At 38.3% G+C, this 18,796-nt stretch overlaps 1 protein-coding gene across 2 annotated transcripts in view; it reads left to right on the forward strand.

The window, feature by feature from the left end:
• LOC129775208 (uncharacterized) overlaps positions 1 to 18,796 on the forward strand; it is a 300,127-nt gene that overhangs the window by 272,050 nt on the left and 9,281 nt on the right. For both annotated transcript variants that reach the window (XM_055779603.1, XM_055779604.1), the window contains 2 exons: positions 8,116 to 8,238; positions 18,587 to 18,794. In XM_055779603.1, coding sequence (XP_055635578.1) covers positions 8,116 to 8,238; positions 18,587 to 18,794 — 331 coding nt within the window. The remainder of the gene's footprint in view (positions 1 to 8,115; positions 8,239 to 18,586; positions 18,795 to 18,796) is intronic.

The following is an 18,796-nucleotide window of genomic DNA, read 5'->3' on the forward strand; positions in this document are numbered from 1 at the left end:
GCTCCCGGAATCTTTGGCTAAAGATATCCGTTGTCCTGATGGAACACAATGGCTCAGAGTGGCTCAGAGCTACATATGTTTTGATAAAGTTTAGCAAAAATTACATACACTGAATTGACGAAATAATATTTTCACCTTCGGAAAATACTTAGAACCCTATATAGTATGAATGCGGGTAAAGATTCCTTCGAGTCGAATAAAAAATCTGATATTTTCATCCTTCCGTCCAATTTTTATTCAATTTCTTTCGATTTAGAAAATTCCGCCTTACAGAATATCCATCCGAATTCTGAATATCTCCTCCACGGCGACACTAAATTAAACAACAATAATAATTTTGATAAGTCCAAGTCCTCGCCAACAATCCAAATCTCTGTTGATTCCACCTTTCCCGTTGTTTGATTTTCATTTTCGGTTACTTCTAATTCAGTTCCATCCCTTATCAACCCGTCCCAACCGATTCCCTCCCCCGTACCTTCTGACCTCTTAAAGTTTGATCAGATTTTCCGCAGTTGCACAATCCACACTGAAAACTCCGGATCGAGCGAACCGTGCGGAAGGCACGACCACGGACTCAGCACCGGAAAGTTTCTTCCAGCTCAATATTTAAGTTTGACTTTGTAATTACGCTTGCAGTTCAATGAACATTGTAAAGCTGCGGAACTGAGGGGAAAGATGACGGCAGGGGGGAGAACGCGCGAAGCAGTTTCTTGGAGCCTGAGCCTTTTCTTCGGCGTGGGCGGAACGAAGGCCAACACCGGAGGCACTCGAGTATGAAATAAGATTTGGTCCGTTTGGAGAACTTTCGACGAGTATTGTTTCAGAGAATTTCCTGGCCCCCGTTGCGGGATGGTGCGGATGAGGCTGAGGAAGTCGAATAGAGACGGACATCTCCCCGGAGTGGTTCTACGTCGGGTCATAGGCATTTCGGGTTTACCCGCTGTAATCTCGCAGTGACAGACAAGGGCCACGAAAGTCGAATGATTGATATTTTGAATATTGGCGCAACAGAGAAAAATTAACAAGAAATCGAGCTTTGGATATTTTTTTATCATGATAATTTTCCCAACAGGGACAGGAGGGTTTCTGTTTGCGATGGTTTGCGAAAAGTTGAAACTGTACCTTTTGCGAAGAGAATCTTGTGGGTGATGATTACCATGATGGGTGAAAGTTGATTTTTTTGACCCGAGTTCAGTATGTGCGCCGATTTCCTGGAAAAATGCTGTTGTACAATGTCTACAACATCTGCACAACATTTCATAAAGAATTTTGGATATCACATATGTATACCAGAAGACAAAAAACAATAAGTGGGCTATACCTGTGATATAACCGCAAGGTAGACGTAGGACTACCGTTGACTCGGTAATCATTTATTTGAAATTGCATCTGGATCAGTTAATGAATGAAAGAATATTTTGAAAAATTGCTAAAAGTTTTTCTTGTTAGTGGAAGTATAAGTATGGAATTGTTATTAACATAAAATTCAACTCTTTCGAACTTGTTGGCGGTCCCGTAACGAACCGATGGAATTTAAGTGGCCTTGTAAAAGTAACTGAAGATGTTTGATACATGATTCATTTTTGTTTTCGTGAGAATAACACGTGATTTTTCATGATCACTCCATGCGCAGAACAGAAACTGAGGGCGCCATTTCACGGTGAAAACGAAATGAAGTCTATATAAACTTGCATAAAATTCATTTCCTTTTTATCGTGATGTGGCAATTTTTCATGACTGTTCCATGCGAAAGCAGAACAGAAACTGATGCTATTGGATTGCATCACGGGAACACCAAGTCGAATGCATAAATGGGTGGGAATATTCCTTCGCTCGGACGCATTCACACACAAACAATTTTTCATGACTGTTCCATGCGAAAGCAGAACAAAAACTGATGCGAGTAAAAGTACTCACGCCTTGCAGGTGTCCGCTATGGTTTTACAAACACTAATGCAAGCGAGCAAAGGAAATCACAGCTTGCATGTATTCGCTATGACGGTTTCTCAAGGTGCCTAGATTTTGCTTCCGTGTTCGGGAATACATTCCGATAACCAATCATCATCACTAAGCTAGATCGTTATGATTTCAATAGCTTGCTTTCAAAGCAAGTTTTAAGCTATTGAAACAATTTTTTGGACCAATAAGTGACAATCATATAACTGGTTGACATTTTATCTTTCGAATGAAGTGATTATTATACCACTCCATTCAGCCGGTGAAGAGGTATTAACGTTCAAAACCTTGCAGTCCAGCGTCACTCTCGCTTTCGAAACTTTGAACTTACACCTCGGTACAGAAATGAAAGACGTAGTCCTACGTCAAAAAACACAACAAGTTCAATCGTGCTTTTGGAGCACGTAGGATTTAAACTAAAATAGAAACATAATACAGTGAAAGACGGATCAACTCGACAAAGCAGCAAACTCTTCGAAGATGCTCTCGCACATCTTACACGAAACGTTTCTGATATCAATTGTGACAAGATAATTCTGGGATTTTCCACTTGACTTCGAAGTGTTGGGAGAGATTGTTGTTCTGATTAAAGCAAACGAGTAGCGCGCCGGATCCCACAACGGTTCCCTTCCTAAATTATTTCAGCAAAGCACAGTAAACTCAATGAGCCATTAAAATACACGAGAATGTTGATGATGTTATCTTAAAATTTCGCTCGTCGCTTTACTCTCCCTAGCCATCACCGAGAAGCGCATACTCTCCCGGGATTCACAAAACTGCAAGTGAACTTTTTTGTTCGTAGTTGGGTGTTGTGTTAAACCGGAGGCGAAAAAAAAAAGTAAATCCCAACCCGCTTTACGATAGGTGGCTCTCCAGATACGGAGCGATGATGCCTTTATGCTTACTTTATGTCTTCAGTGTAATTGGGAATTGCAGCACAAGAACTACTCACAGACAGCAACAGCTTTGGCCTTCCAACGCTGCTTGTTTGGCAATGAAGATAAGCGCCACCGGTGTGGGCGGAAGCTAAAACCAGATCGGGATGCTGGCTGCTGGCTGAATGAATGATTGTTGATTGGTCCCTGCGGTCTACTTTGTTGTGGAATAAATTAATGGATGCTCGTTTTTCTCAATGGTTGGCCAATTTTAAAGCTCACTATTGCAACGGTTTACAGCTGGGGATGGAGGCGGAATAATATTCGGGGACCCATTATTACGTTAAATTGATTATGAGAAATACATTGATACTAAATAGTTCCGATTCAATGTGACAGACAATCGACAAAAAAATGGAGGAGCAAGGCGTAACATCCACATTTTTAATAATTTTTGAAATAATGTAACAGTATGCAAAATGAACACTTGTAGATGAAATATACATCATTTTGAACCTACAAGTTTCTAGTTGCACGTTGTACGGTTTGTAATTTTTGTTTGTATTTTATATACCTGAACTATGAAAACTTTGTAAGCGAGGAGTATGTGACAGAGAGGGACAGAGAACGGATGAGAGGGTGATCATTTTAAAAAGTGGAGTGTGTCTGTCAATAACATACAAGCCAATTAGAGAATTAATAAAATAATGTCATTTTCCTCCAGTTTTGGGAATTAGCAGGGGAACGCAAGATCTGATCCCAGGAATCAGATGAGCTCATGATCTCATCTGATGTATGGTTGCGGGTTCTGATTAGGATGGATGATGCTCCTGAGTAGGGAATCGCAAAAGTCGCTAGACTGTCCGATTTGGGAATCGGTTTTGTGTAGAGACGAATTCAAAGAAATCGTAAAAACACTAGAAGGAGTATAAAAGCAACTGAAGAATACAGCATCAAGCCAAAAAGCACCGAAGCGACATGAGCATATATGGAAATCAGGCCAAAGAGTGTTATAAGCCGTTAAAACTGGAGAGAGCCGAAAAAAAAATCCGAAGATAATGTTCTTCAAATGCAGACTTTCCGGATATTTCTCGATCAAAGCCCTAAACATTTTGAAGCAAGATGCGGAATGCGAATGGGAGCTATTCTCCAATGAAAGAAGAGTTGGCATAAGCCAAGAAAATTTGAGTAGTTGACAGTTCCGCTGTAAATGACTACGGTGCCCAAGAATCAAACGCAATTGTGACCAGTGAACCATCGGCAGGTACTTATTCGAAAACATTAGGCTTTCTAATCATAAGAAGAATCTAATACGGTGACCTGCTGCAAAGAGTTGGATCATATATGACTCGTAGTGAATTGAATGTTACAGATTTCTTCCCAAGCCCAAAATTAATTTTTAACACATGTTTCCTAATACTAATGTATCATTTGTAAAACTTCGTCCCGCCCAAAATTTATTTTTCGTTATCACATTGACGTTTTTTACTAAGCGCACGTTCATAGGTCCAATCGCAGAACTGTTCATTGATTGACTTTCTAATCTACCCTTTAAAATTACCTTTTACTATAAAATTCCTAGTACTTCTACCAAAACTCGTCATTATAGTATCAGATTATTATCAGATACCATTCTCGTTCAAGATTTTTCAACCTCTTGCAACTAACATGTTTTTCTGTTACATGGAATAAATGTTTGATCCAGAAAATATGATAGAATAAAGACAGCCCTAAATCGGACAATTCCTTTCTCGAGTTTTGCTCTTATCAACACATTCGGTGATCCATTTTTGTTTATATAGATAGAAGATGATATAGGAGTGCGTTTTGTCACATTAAAAAAAATCAATTGTCATGTTTGGTTGGAATATGTGTATTATGTTTACGGGACCTCCTCTCAATTTCAGAGGAGAGTGGGGTGTCATACCATCATAGAAACATTTCTCCTATTCAAAAACCTTCACATTCCAAATTTGGTTCCATTTTATTGATTAATTCTCGAGTAATGCAGAAATTTGTGTTTCCTATGTCCTAGTACGACATGACAAGTTCAACAACTGCTCGCATAACGTTTGTATGCTTCGATTGTCATTCCCGGGCGTTTTGCTTACTAAACTTTTGTGGCTAGCGGAGACACCTTGTTCTATCGGACTAGTTTCTATCACTGGAATCAGTTCCAGTCACGGTAAACGCATTTCAATGAACTGATTCATACCACACGCAAAGAATGGAGATGACAACCTGTTAAAACACTCCGTAATATCGACAAGTTACAGTGTTTTATTTTTTTTTTCTCGAGTTGCCATTTATTGAGAAAAAGGACAATGATTACAACCAATCGCAATTCAAGTTGATCTTGTGGTAATAGTGATTGTAATTTCGAGTTAAAACAAATTGAGACTCGACCGCACGATATTTTGAGATATGATCCCGTCGTTTTTTAGTCCTGGTTGGGGCCTTGTATGTGATACTAGTTGTTTCCATTTCAACGCTATTTAAACAAATTTACTATTGAAAAAGAAATCAAATTTTCTGCATTGCAATAGATTGTTAGGGAGTGTCGGAATTATCTGATGTAAAAATCTGGCAAAACAATAAAAAAAATACTGAGAAATTAGCGCTCTAAATTTGACGTTTTTCATGACGCGACCATTATTATTTTTTCTCAATTTGCACTCTCAATATGTCCCGAAAGAGGTAATCCTGCATCAGATATCGGACAGGGTCAGGTCGGCTGTTTCTCGCTAATCTGACGTAGAATCACCCAAAAACAGATAAAAAAGTTAAAGCGGGTAAGAAAATATTTTTGGGGGTCTTCGTAGCCACTTGGTTACGCGTTCGCTTACTAAGCGATCGATCGTGAGTTCAAACTCAGGACCCTCAATTGACCATCTTTGTGTTGTTATAGAATAACTACGTCCAAGCAACCATCATCAGCGATGGAGATCGATCCACGGTCGAAATAAGATCGATTCATTCATACAACTGCTCTGCTCTGCAAGAAACATCGGGCTGCTGTTCTATAAATGACCCAACAATGATCAATATCAACTGTCTCCGCTGTCCGGTCTGCTGAACAATGGAAGAACAGAAAGAATACCCTGACGCCTAAATGGCTACTACTGTGTAATTTACCATAATGTAATGGAACAGAAAAACCTAACGCCTAAAAATGGCTACTGTGTAATTTACAATTTATAGAAACATAAACATATGTACATGTACACGATTAAAACTCGGCTCTGTTACAGCTAAAATTTTAATGAGCCTAATAAATAAATAAATGGGATAAAAAAAAAAGAAAATATTTTGAAGAATGATTGAGTCACTATTACAGAAGTTGCTCATTATTTTGGCAGATAAGTTGTGTCTTACCATGCTTTTTTGTTTGTTTTAAACATGAGACATGTATCAGTGAAGTTAGTTCTGAAACTGCTCAAACTTGATCAGAAGAACCGTCGTATGGGTATTTTTTTGCACAAGATTTTATTTCATACAGATATAACTTTTTATCCACTGTTTTTGGGTATCATTTGAAGATCATCATGCGGAAATCCTTCGGGTAACCCAACCTTTCGCTACTATTATATTCTATCCATTCATCGAATTTAAGACAACACACCAGCAGTTACACACTATCGGACCCATGAAAACCCTTCGACAGCATTTTTTATCGAAACATGAAAAACGAAACTTTCTTGTTTCAACAGAACGTACTTATCAATCGCATCCATCGAACTTCAACAATTCATCCCATGATAGCTTCTATCCAGAAGGCAGAAAAATATTGTCTCTTGGATATGGCAATCGAGAGAAATTCCTCCAAGCAAATTCTTCCGCCAGGATATTTCCCTTCGCCCGTAACGTGATAACAACTTTAGTTCCAGCTACCAAAAATTCTTTCATCAAGCAAAGCCACCAGCGCAACAATTCGCCGAATAAAACAAGAAAGATACGACCGATCAGTTTTGCACTCGAGAGAAAAGAAAAAAAAAGTCTGCGGTAAACTTTGGAAGGGTTCTTTCTCAGACACTCCGCCAGCAGCTGGTGGCGGCGGTGGTTTGTGAGATATAAATTTGAATTTTGCATCGGAAGGTTCCCCGAAAGAATGAAGGTAACGCAAGTTCTCGAGATGAAAAGAATGTCCGAGGGTTATTTTTGATACCGGTAAACAGCACCGCTTTCTGATATCTGGGGGACGAGTTGTTTATCAGAAACTTTTCGACAAAGATGCGTTTCAAGCACCTTCACAAAGTTTGATGACTTTTGAAGAGCCAAAAAAACAGTTCCAGAATGTTGGGTGCGGGTTAGCTGATATCGTATTAATAATAGATTACTGCTCGCAAGGTGGTGGTACCGGTTGAACGATAATGTAATGCTCGGAGACCGTATAAACTATGAGCACATATTGTTCAACTCTTCCGGTTTCAGGATGGACGTCATAAAAATCTTTCCAACTTCCGGCTAAACCCATTGTCTGGAATGCCGTACCCCACGAGTCCATAAAATACTATCGCAATATAGAAGGAAAAAACGGCCCTCCCATAAAACTTGTACAACACCAGAAACGACATAGGCCGTAAAACAGCTCGAGCCATCGTTCCGCTTAGACCCATTTCATTGGGTGACGGAACAACACCGAGCCACAAATCATATCTTTAATCCCCAATTTCCTTAATGTCGACACAATCTTTCGGGCGAGGGAATTAGGAACCGGAGGAACGAGAAAACGCTTTCAAGAGTGGCGACATCCTGGTCTTTCCAGGGCAGCCGTTTGCTCGTATGGCTGAAAGGAACAAAAAAAAAAGACCAAAACGCCCACACTGTAACTTGTCGATATTAACAAATCAAACACACAGAGAAGTATTTCAGCAGAGAAGCATTCGGCGACACTGGAGTAATTTTATACCTCGGCAATAATCCTATTCTGTGATTTCCACCCAGCGGATGAACAGTGGTACAATTTGCTCCCCATCTGGTTATTCGAAAGAATTCGTGTACGGCTAACTTCCTTCCCCGACTCAAACCGTCCTTTTTCCTATGTTCCTAACCCAACTCACTCCTAATCCCGACCATGTTGTTTCCGTCGTACGAAACGTGTTGCAGAAATCGGTATCGAGTCGTGTTGTGTAGCAAAATCTCAACCCCTCCGAAAAACAAAATAAAAGCCGGTGCGAACGCACCAGACCATAAGAATAAGAACGGATATAAATTATTGTCTTAGAATAAATAATCAAACCAGCAATTCAAACCATCGGGAAAATAAACCATAATCTTCTTACAGGCTAATCCCTCACATATTCGTATTCATAAGCCGTTTAGAGACCGTAAAACTGAGCTGGAAACTTCGGTCATCGGGTTGCACTTTGTGGTTAGCCTTCATCACTTCCAGAACGGAAAGCTCAAGGTAAGTCACAGCTACATTCTGGCCCGTTTTATTTCTACGTTTATCGTGCTTCCCTGGCCCCATGTTCGATACTTTTGACACTTTTATGATTCCTGCAGCCGAATGGTGGAATACTACCATTGTCATTCAGAGCCAAGCCATTTCACGCCCCATTACAAATAATTAGTGAAACGCAGCCGGCAGCGGCTTCCAGTAATTATAATGTTACTTATGAAAGTTTGCTGTGCCGTTTCGTGACGGGTATTAAGGGTATTTAGGTCACCTGTGGATCGGCGAATAAGTGCGCAATGATTAAAACAGAGCTGCACCAATGGCTTATGTTGTGCAGTGGAATTAATTAGTTGATTAATCGTTGGAATACGAGGAACTGCATGAATCGAAAAATGAAAACAGTTACATTGAGATGTAATATTAAAATATGATTGGGCTTCATTTGTATTGGGGTAGTCACTTGATTGTTTGATAGAATAACTAATGACCATTGATGCCGTATTGATAGTCGTTTACTCGACAATAAAATAAATAAAGGAACAGAAAAATGAAGATGGATGAAGAAGGGATATAACTTATTTTGATGTTACTGGTTTGCAATTCTGGAATATTTTACGAACACATTTTCGTATGGGTGTGTATAGATGTAGTGGACAAAAATATCGGGAAGAAATTAAAACATGAGTTTCTTTCTATTTTTTCAAACTTTTTGTTGACTAACACAATTTTTTGCTAACCAACTCAATAGCGATTCCAATTAACCATATCAACCAGATTTCATTTGATTTCTCGAACGTTCATGTAAGACCTTTGATGCCATGGAAGACCTTTCTAAACAGGGAAAACGATAGGCTAAAAATTTGTCTGCTGACATTAGAAATCACTGCAATATTTGCAAAATTGCAGGTTTTCTAAAACTTTTTTTTTTATCTGTATTATAGTAATTTTCAACTCATTTGGCTGGTTCGTCACTTTTTACTTCCATTTTTGGAAGAATGTCGGGAGTGAGAATTGAACTCGTGACCTTTAGCGTGAGAGGCATGGATGTTACCACTACGCCAGATCGCCTCCACCGTTCTAAAACACTATAAAATAGTGCGTTTGGCTTTTTTTTTTAAATCGATGCTAAAATTCAAACAAAATATCAACCCTAAAATTTCAAAAAGCTACCCTATACAAAATGTTCACCACTTCGAAAAAACATCCTATGTAAAATTTCAGCTCAATCGGATTTAAGGGGGAGTGGCGCAAAGCGGTCAAAATTTGAGTTTTATGAAAATCGAAAATGAAGTCCGAATGAGCTAATATCTTGCGTAGGGTATATTATAATGCCAATCAACATTTCGCAACAAGTTCCGAATGAAAAATCGTGATAACTATAACGATATAACTAAGTCTCAGAGTGTCGATTTTTTGATATTTTTTTTTGTGAGATGACAGTAGATCTTGACGTTTCATGCAATTTTGAGACATTTGGCTTCAAAAATTTTTTTTCGACAACCCCGATTTCCTTTATTCCCCTTTTGGGTGATTTTTCGATTTTCATAAAACTCAAACTTTTACCGCTTTGCGCCACACTCCCTTAAATCCGATTGAGCTTATATTTTGCATAGGGTGTTTTTTTTTGAGGTGGTGAACATTTTTTATGGGGTAACTTTTTGAAATTCGAGTTGACCATTTTCATTGGCACCCTAACGTACACGTACCACCTAAGTAACTACTCAAAATTTATATTTTCATTATCATATGACCAATTTTAAACACGACTGATTTTTTATCAGGTGTTGTCCAAATCGATGCTCAAACTCCATTAGTAGAATCCGATTTATTATTAATTATTGATTGGGGTGACCATCGTTTTTTTTATTCTTTATTTTTGAGGTTTTCAGCCTCCTAGGATGGGGAATCCGCGTCGTTCGAAGGTGTTGACTGTTCTTGTTCCCCTTATCGCGAAGGAGAAGGAACAAGGATCTTCGATTTGATCACAAGTTTTGTTTAAAAATACACATTGGTATCTTTTAAAAAACGGAGCAGTGCAGCAGTTCGTGAAGAGTCGTCGCCAAGCACACCACGGATGCTACCGCTGATCCCGTATAAGTTCCGGAGGTTCTCGTACAAATAGATGTGTTCGACCGAATGGCGAACCTCGCACAGGTCGCAGAGGGAATGAAAGGGTCCTCTGTCGAAGTTGTGAGACATGTTGCATTGGTCGGTTCTCAGATTGGATAGGATTCGTTGCGCTCTCATCGCTTTGATATCTTTGAATCTGGTTATGAAACCTTTAATTCGCCGGAAAAAAGCGTCGCTTCAACGGACCATTTTTCCGGCCAGAATGTTTTGAAGGTCTTGGCGATCCATAATATGTTGTTGCCAAGCGGTACTTTACGCGTTAAAAACAGTCCAAGGTGACCGATTTCGGCAAAATGGTAGACCACTTTATTGTCTGCTATGCAACTACGTCAGGGAACCCACATGGGGACTGTATCCGGTAGTAAATACCTCCTGATAGCTTGTATCCATCGGTGTCTAGATGTATCCGCGCCAATGTCATCAATAACGCTAGCCGATTTGGTAACTAAGTATCAGGATCTGTTTGATTGACGGGAGAGTGGCAGTTTCAAAGATCCCGGCAGCTTCGGCTGAGAACCCCTGACAAATGTCGACGAGTTTATTGTTGGAAATAAAGGTAGTTATTATGACTGTCTACAACGAGACCGGTTCCTTGCATCCCTTTGGAACCATCCGTGTAGAGAATTTCGTAATTGTGATATTTTCTTGAGACAAGTTTGACAAAGGTTTGAATCAGACCCACAGAGCTCTCTCCAGCTAGGAAGTTGTTCCTGATTGTATTATCCACTCTGCTGACCGGCAATCTACAGTCGTTAGTTCCATACCAAAGCTGTTTAGTTATCGATGGAAGGTTGAACTGTGTCACCTGCGGCAAGATTTCGTTCGTTAAAACAGTCAGGTGCGTCTCCTTACCTCTGCTGGATTTAGCGATGAAGCTCGCCCGCGATGAAGTAGCAGGCCCGAGATAATCCGTGATGCGTTGTTGTAAATCGGTGATTGAGTTTTTAGGAGTTTATCTCTGTTCAGAAATGTCAATTCGAGACCGTAGGTGAGTCAGATGTTGATGATGGTTTAGGCCACCCGTAAACGAATCGTTCGGTTGTTACTCCGGTGAGGTTTGGAGATGGTTTTCAAGAGGTTCAACCAGGTGGCTCAGCTCTTTTTCACATCGTCGAAATGACTCTGGAAATTCAGGTTGCAGTCAACCACCACTCTCAGGATTATAAACGTTCTACGGCGAGGAATGTGGTCGTTGTAAATTTTGACTCCCGAATTGCAACCTTGGTGTTTGTGACTGCAGGCCCGCTGCAAACTTTTACCTCAAAGGTCCAGTTTGTCGCGGAGTTTTTCGCAAAGAGCAGCAGATTGCCGTCTACCCCCAGTCTACCAGTGTCTTCGGAACTAGTGGAATCTAGGTTCAGTTGTACGCCTTCTCCAGATCTAAGCCAATCATCTTCAGATGGTGTCGATTCTTCCTGGCATCAGTTACCAGCCAAGAGATGCGAAATTCGTGTTCATGTCCATCCCCGATCGGCAGGCAGGCTTTTTTTCGGTCAAGTAGGTGACGAGCTGTCGGTACGCCATCCTCTCTGGAGTCTTGGACGTACAAGAGGTCAAGAATATTGGCCGGTATCCTTTCACGGAGCATCTGTTCTGGCCGACTTTGGGGTTGGGGATTACAATACTATATCTCCATTCCGCTGGGAAGTCGTGCTTCAACCAGAGCATTGTCATTGAAGATGTCGAGGGAGTGGTTTGATCCAACGAAGATAGCTTGATCATTTTATAACCGATGCAGTCGGGACCGGTAGGGTTACGCTGCGCGGCGATGAGTTCTTCGATGGAGAAGTGTTTGTTGAACGGTTTTCCAACCTGGTCGTTCGGAACCAGGAATCGGTTGACTGAGTTCGTGTCCGCTTTTTGCCGTCGAATGAACTCATAACTGTATCCAGGAGCAAAGTATTTCCCTGGCATGTTCGCAGTGGTTCGACTGGTTCGCTGCAGGTTGTACCATTCGCTACCTGATGATTTAACCTGATGGTGACCATTGTGACACTCCTGAGCTCGAATGTTCCGTACTTGATCTTGACACTAAATTCATAATCTGTTTTCGCGCGTCCAAGTCGCTGCGTTGAAAGAAGTTTATTGAATTTTGATCTTGTGAAAAACTACTGTCGGCGCCATTTAGACGACCTGATGTGCTTTTTTCATTGACACTTGCCATTCACATTTTGAAGTTGTGTAAATTTCTTAAATCGCGTGCGGAGACTTTGTCAAGAAATCGGTTTATATAATGAGTTGATCGGAGGTTATAACTAAGGTCATCGAAGTTTGACAAAATGATGGTTGCTCCGGAATCGAAAAACTTGGAAAATAAGAGGTTTGTCACATCAAAGCATGAACTTTTAATTCGGGGTAAGTTGATTCAGAATAATGACTTTCTTCAAAATTCAATTAAGGTAAAAGTAAACTAATATACTATGAATAGAAAAAAGTAGTAGCAGTCGTCTCTGTTCTTAACGCTCGACATTTCATTTCTAGTCAATTCAAGTCATGTGGTCAAGTCCTCGTCGATGCGAAGTGACAGAGATTCTCATGTTTCGTTGTTGGATCTTGGTGCTAAATAATAACTACTCCATAATTGTCACTACCCTCAATCCAGGATTACTGTATGTTGTTCACAACATACGTTCAAAATTGTTGGATTTGTCTTGTAGAGCAAAAAATTAGTTGTGTTGAGGCTAATCTATGGTAATGATTCATCAATGGAGAATGATAAAAAGTCTCGAAACCAAAAATCTCGGAGTTTTCGGGTAAAATTTAAACGGAATCCAGCTCATTCAATTAGTAGACTGACTGAGGAATCGAGAATCTGTGCAACAACCATAAGAAGGTTAACCAAAGAAGAATTGTTCGCGGAGACTACACATGATTAGGCACAGTTTGAGACGTTTAATTTCTTAAACCTAAATTTAAAATTCGATTTCAACATCCGAGTGTTACAATCAGCATCTGGAACTTATGATGTCTTATTTTAACTCGAGGAACAAAGTATCTATTCAAATTCGAAATTTTGAATTGCAATTTTTAATAATAGTATTGAAAACGTCTGGAAAATTCGAAAATCTGAACCTGGGATCCTAATCTTTTTAAAATTTTCAGATTTCGATTGTTTGTTTTGAATACTGTTAACTTCAGACATCGAACTCGGGTAGAATGCAATGGGAACTGTCCCATTGGAATTAACATATCGATTCCATGTACAGTAATCTCAGTTCCTGGAGATACATACTTTTTATGTTTTATGGTATAAAACAAGAGTGATTCTGTACTAGTTTTAGCTGCGTTCGAATGCAATCTCTTGAAGGGAACACTGAGGTTAGGATTCAGGATTTGTAAATATTCCTTGAGATTTCCATCTAGAAAATATTTTATACATTGGAGCTTAAGATCATATGTTCATTTCAAATTAAACATATTAATTCTATTTCCCAAATGGAAATTCGAACTCTGATTTTATTCGCGTAAAAACGTGTGGCACCAGTTTAATTCAGATGGTTTCAAGCAAAAAAAGTTTTTTTTTGTGCAATGATTAGTTCCTAAACAATAGAAACAGTGCAGACCGCACTCGACTATTCAGTTATTTATGGAAATTTTCGACAATTGACGTTGACAATCGAACTAAAATTGCGCATGAATGAATATTAACGTCTCAGGACCATAAACCCTTTTCACATTTACAGAAACCTGGCCTGTATTTTCGATTTTACTAAAGTATAACAGTAAAATTTATTTCGAAATTGTTCCGTTTAATTGTTGTTTAATCTGGCTCATAATTATTTTGATTTCATATGATTAGTACTATCTACGATTTTTGATACATTCGATGGTTAAAATAGGCCGAATTCGACCCGAATATTTCAATCCAACAAGTAGGATTCATATCTAAATTTTGTCTCAAAATCGCGTTTTTTTGTTCTAAATCATCCGCCCTAGATTTTGAACTTGGGATACGTGTGATAGCTCTAAACATATAATTTGGATTTGTGAATTCAAAAATCAAATATAATTTTTTTATTTAAGTTTTTCGAATAATACTTATGAATGTGTCTTATTTGAATTTATGTATGACATATACGGATATTGTAGCTCCACGTCCGAGACAGGTCGAAAATTAAAGTATATTTTAATCAATTTCAAATGTAAGAGAAGTAAGTGATGTGGCTTATCTCACATCATACCAGGGCACTTGTACCTGAAGTTCTTATGTTGCATAATATTAAAAAAAAATCGAATCTAGTTTTTGAATCTCTGCTCTGTATTCTGACTCAGTACTCTGAGTTCGTATTCCGAAATATGGGAGCAACATATGTATCTGAACCTAGGTTCAAAATGTAAAATCTATCAATCTAGACAATCTATCAGTTCTAAAATACAATAAACAAAATTTGGAATATGGAATAGATCTAAAATCTTAAATCTCAAAAAATTTCACTTTGAATGTATTTCAAAATTCCGAAACAATTATCGTCATGCTGAATTTTATTCTTGAAAATGTATTTTGTTATTTTGAATATGTAATCTGGAAAATGAATCCAGAATTGAAAATTTGGAATTTTAATCTGAAATCTGTTATTTGATATTGCAAAAACCGATATCCGAAATACATTTATTTATAAAAAAAAAGTCACAGGAGGGTTGTGTCCAAGACACGACCGCATAGATGACATAGGATTCCGTTAGGCTATCTGTTGTTTTGGATATGTTTGATGAATTACATTGTTAAACTCTTCGATAATGATTTGGCGGCCCGGAAAAGGGCCGTTTTGTCTGGTTGTTAGGTATTGTTTGTTCACTCGACCAGTGTTTATTGTAACGCCCGAGCGGTCTGGGGCACTTTTCTTTTTTGTTCTATCGAGAGAAACAACTGTTCTTCTCGAAGTTCAACTATCAACCGTCTTATTTTTTTTCTCTAATCCTCGATCCCTCTGTGAGGATGTACAGAACTCTAAAAACGTTAGAACTAACTTACTGGCTACCTGCTATGTGTAGGGAATTTTCCACTTGCACAGTATGGAAAATTCCACCGTTCCTGTTGGAAAATCCTTGGTTGGATTCTCTCCTATCTTCAGTAGGAATCTTTCTTATTGTAAATACTTATTCATATTGAAATTGTCTGAGATGTTCTATTCGTGGGAGAGGGTCACTGCATATCCCCCTACTCAATGAGTTTTAGGGGAAGAGTTTCCTTATTTCAATTTTTGTGTGTTTTTCATTTGCTATGATATCTGTATTTATTTATCTCAACTCCCTCAATTCTGAAATTCCGCAATTCCAAATGAAAAATAAAATTTTCATATCTCCATAAAATTTCCCAAACAGTCTTATCGATCAACATTGTAGAGCCTTCAAGCTACATTGAAAATATTTCCTCGCATACCCGCACAATTATTAATATCCCCTTGTTTATTCTTTCATTTATTCTTTTATATATTAGAAGAGTGTGTATTGCTCTTCCATTAATTTTACTCGCATTTATTAATTTTCTTCGCTTTTATATATTTTTATCTCATTTATATATTTGATAATGTAATTTTATCCCACATTTTCAGTTACTCCTGAACTTTCAAGTAAGTTCGATGCATGCATGCCCTTACAGGAAAGAATTCCCGGTTTTCCAGCCCTTCAATTCATTCAAAAGCTATGATTGCGATTGATGGACACATTCTTGTTAAATTGGCTGTAGACATTTATGGCTGAATCTATCACTTTTTCTAAAAATCCCGCTTTAAAGTGTGTTTGTGAAATTTGAAATCAAATTATCGATCTTTCCCTGTTCATACAATTGAAGTATGGGAGATATGATTGTGTTTTCAAAACAGAATAAACAGTTTTTACAGAATTGAATAACCCTAGTTTTTTCCTCGCATCTGCTGAATGCATCGTTTCAAATGCATCACCGATTTCTCGTATTTTTTTAATAGTTAACTTTTATCATTTTTTATATATATTTTTTATAAAACTGTTTAACTATCTTAATTAGGTGCCACTTAGCTTTATTAACGTTTTCCTCCAACCAGAATCCTGCTAGAAGTTCGCCTTCTCATAATACTGGCATTATGATAGCGCACCCAATCCTGCCGGTCTGTAGTCACCACCACTGACGTATCCCGATATTACGGTGTTTGTCTTTTTTGAATACATCACTGCCATCAAACTGCTTCCATTATAAGTTATTGCACTTGATCAACAGTTTTGCGTTGAGAGGAACCGTCTCTTTCACAGCATTGCCTTCCGTCACATGTTTCGTCTTATTCATTCTGGCTGTTGAGATTAGGCACTGTTGTAATATTTTTGTATGTATTTTCAGACTTTATTGGCATTTATTTGAAGGAGATATGATTGAATGAAAAAACTCGAAAAAATATGTTTTCTTCATCTTTATTATGTTTTAATGGTCATCTAATTCAGCCTCCTCAAAATAGAGTAATTTTTGAAACCCCTACACAAATAACGAAATTCGAATTTTTGACTGTTATTAATTAAAAGTAAGCAACTGAATGTAATTCATGGAAGTATAAAGAGCTATAAAATAACATAAAAACGTATTAATCGATTGTGGTTTCATTGGAGTAAGAATCAGAACATAGCATAACTGCATGCTCGAAACAAACATATTTTTCACATTTCATGCAGTTGTTGCGTGTTTTTCAGATGTTTTATCGAAGAGAAGAATGTATAACGACCTTCTAGATAATTACCAGATGATAAAGTTTGCATATTCCTAGTATTCATTGTTTTTTGGTAAACTAAAGATCAATGCCTTTCCTTAGATGGGGCATAAAAAGATGATATAAAAGGATTTCTAGGAACTTCATTTTTTTATTCTTGTTTTCTTTTCGGTATTGTACATTATAAAAACAATATCCCCGAAACTGTAACTGTTAAAAATTACCATAAGCTACCGATTAGTTTATAGTTTACTGTTTACAATTCTTCCACAAGTGAATTTCGTTCACAAGAATGCATATGTAAGACCATTATATTTAGCGAACAACTATACGAAAGTCAAACATTTATTTTTTGCTTTTGAACGTATGAATCTAACGACGAATCGACGAATAGTTACAAAAAGGACTGAAATCAAATAAGAATAGTCCGGTAATGATCTCATGCATTATATTCAATAAATATTCCACGCCACTAACATTAATGTAGGGGGTCGCCGTAGCCACATTGGTTGCGCGTTCGCTTAGTAAGCGATCGATCGTGAGTTCAAAACTCAGGGCCCCCATTGACCATCTTTGTGTTGTTACAGAATAACTACGTCCACGCAACAATCATCAGCGATGGAGATCGATCCACGGTCGAAATAAGATCGATTCATTCATACAACTGCTCTGCTCTGCAAGACACATGGGGCTGCTGTTCTATAAATAACTCAACAATGGATCAACGACTGTCTCCGCTGTCCAGTCTTAACTGGATAATGGAAGAACAGATAGAAAACTCTTACGCCTAAATGGGCTACTGTGTAAATTTGTACCATTACCATGAAGGGAATACTATAGCATGAAGGGAATACTCTAACGCCGAAAAATGGCAACTGTGTAATGTGCTAATTATAGATATGATAAATATGTGACATGTACACGATTCAAATTCGGCTCTGTTACAGCTAAAATGCTAATGAGCCTAAATTAAACAAAAGGGATAAAAAAAAACATTAATGTATACATTTCATTCAACAATATTCTAGAATATGAATAAAGGCACTTGTCCAAAAGTTACGCCTATACTCGCGTCGGTGTGTCAGACCGAATGTTTTAAAAAAGTGGTACATGTCTTCTTTGTATCAACACATGCGATACGCTAAATTATGACGAACGACGAATAACGAAGCTAGAATCGCAAAGTCGTAGTGCTGATATTTTCTGAAAAATGAACGAATTATTGATTTCTCGGTTTGACAGACCAATACGCGAGTATAGGAGTGTTAAATTCAATGTTTTCATGTGAAGTGATTCTTAAATTCTAAACCTTTTCACCAAAATTCGTATTATATTGTTTGTCTTTGAAATATAAAATTGTCTGATGCCATAATTCATATTTCCTCAATGAGTTGAATATGGTTGTCTAAAGTTATTCTACAAAAGCTTATCCATCGGAAAAAAACTTTTTACCCAAAGATTTCCAAACATCCCTTTTAATCCCCTAGTAAGTCCAAACCCTCCAACTCTCCCTGTTCATTAACCGAAAATAATTATTTCCTCCTCTGTCCCAACAGATTCGCTGCACAGCCAGAATTCACGAAATCTACCTGCAGTCCACGGAGAAATCAATCGACGAGGAACGACCCCGCGTCATCTCGGCGGCCTCCTCGTCCTCCTCGTCCAATAGCAACAGTATCAACCTGATGCAGAACATCCCGTACGACCAGTTTCCCCAGCTGGACAACGAGCTGGATCGGAAGGACTACATGACGCATTTGCAAGGT

Source organism: Toxorhynchites rutilus, chromosome 3 (genome assembly GCF_029784135.1).
Source record: "Toxorhynchites rutilus septentrionalis strain SRP chromosome 3, ASM2978413v1, whole genome shotgun sequence".
NCBI lineage: Eukaryota > Metazoa > Arthropoda > Insecta > Diptera > Culicidae > Toxorhynchites > Toxorhynchites rutilus.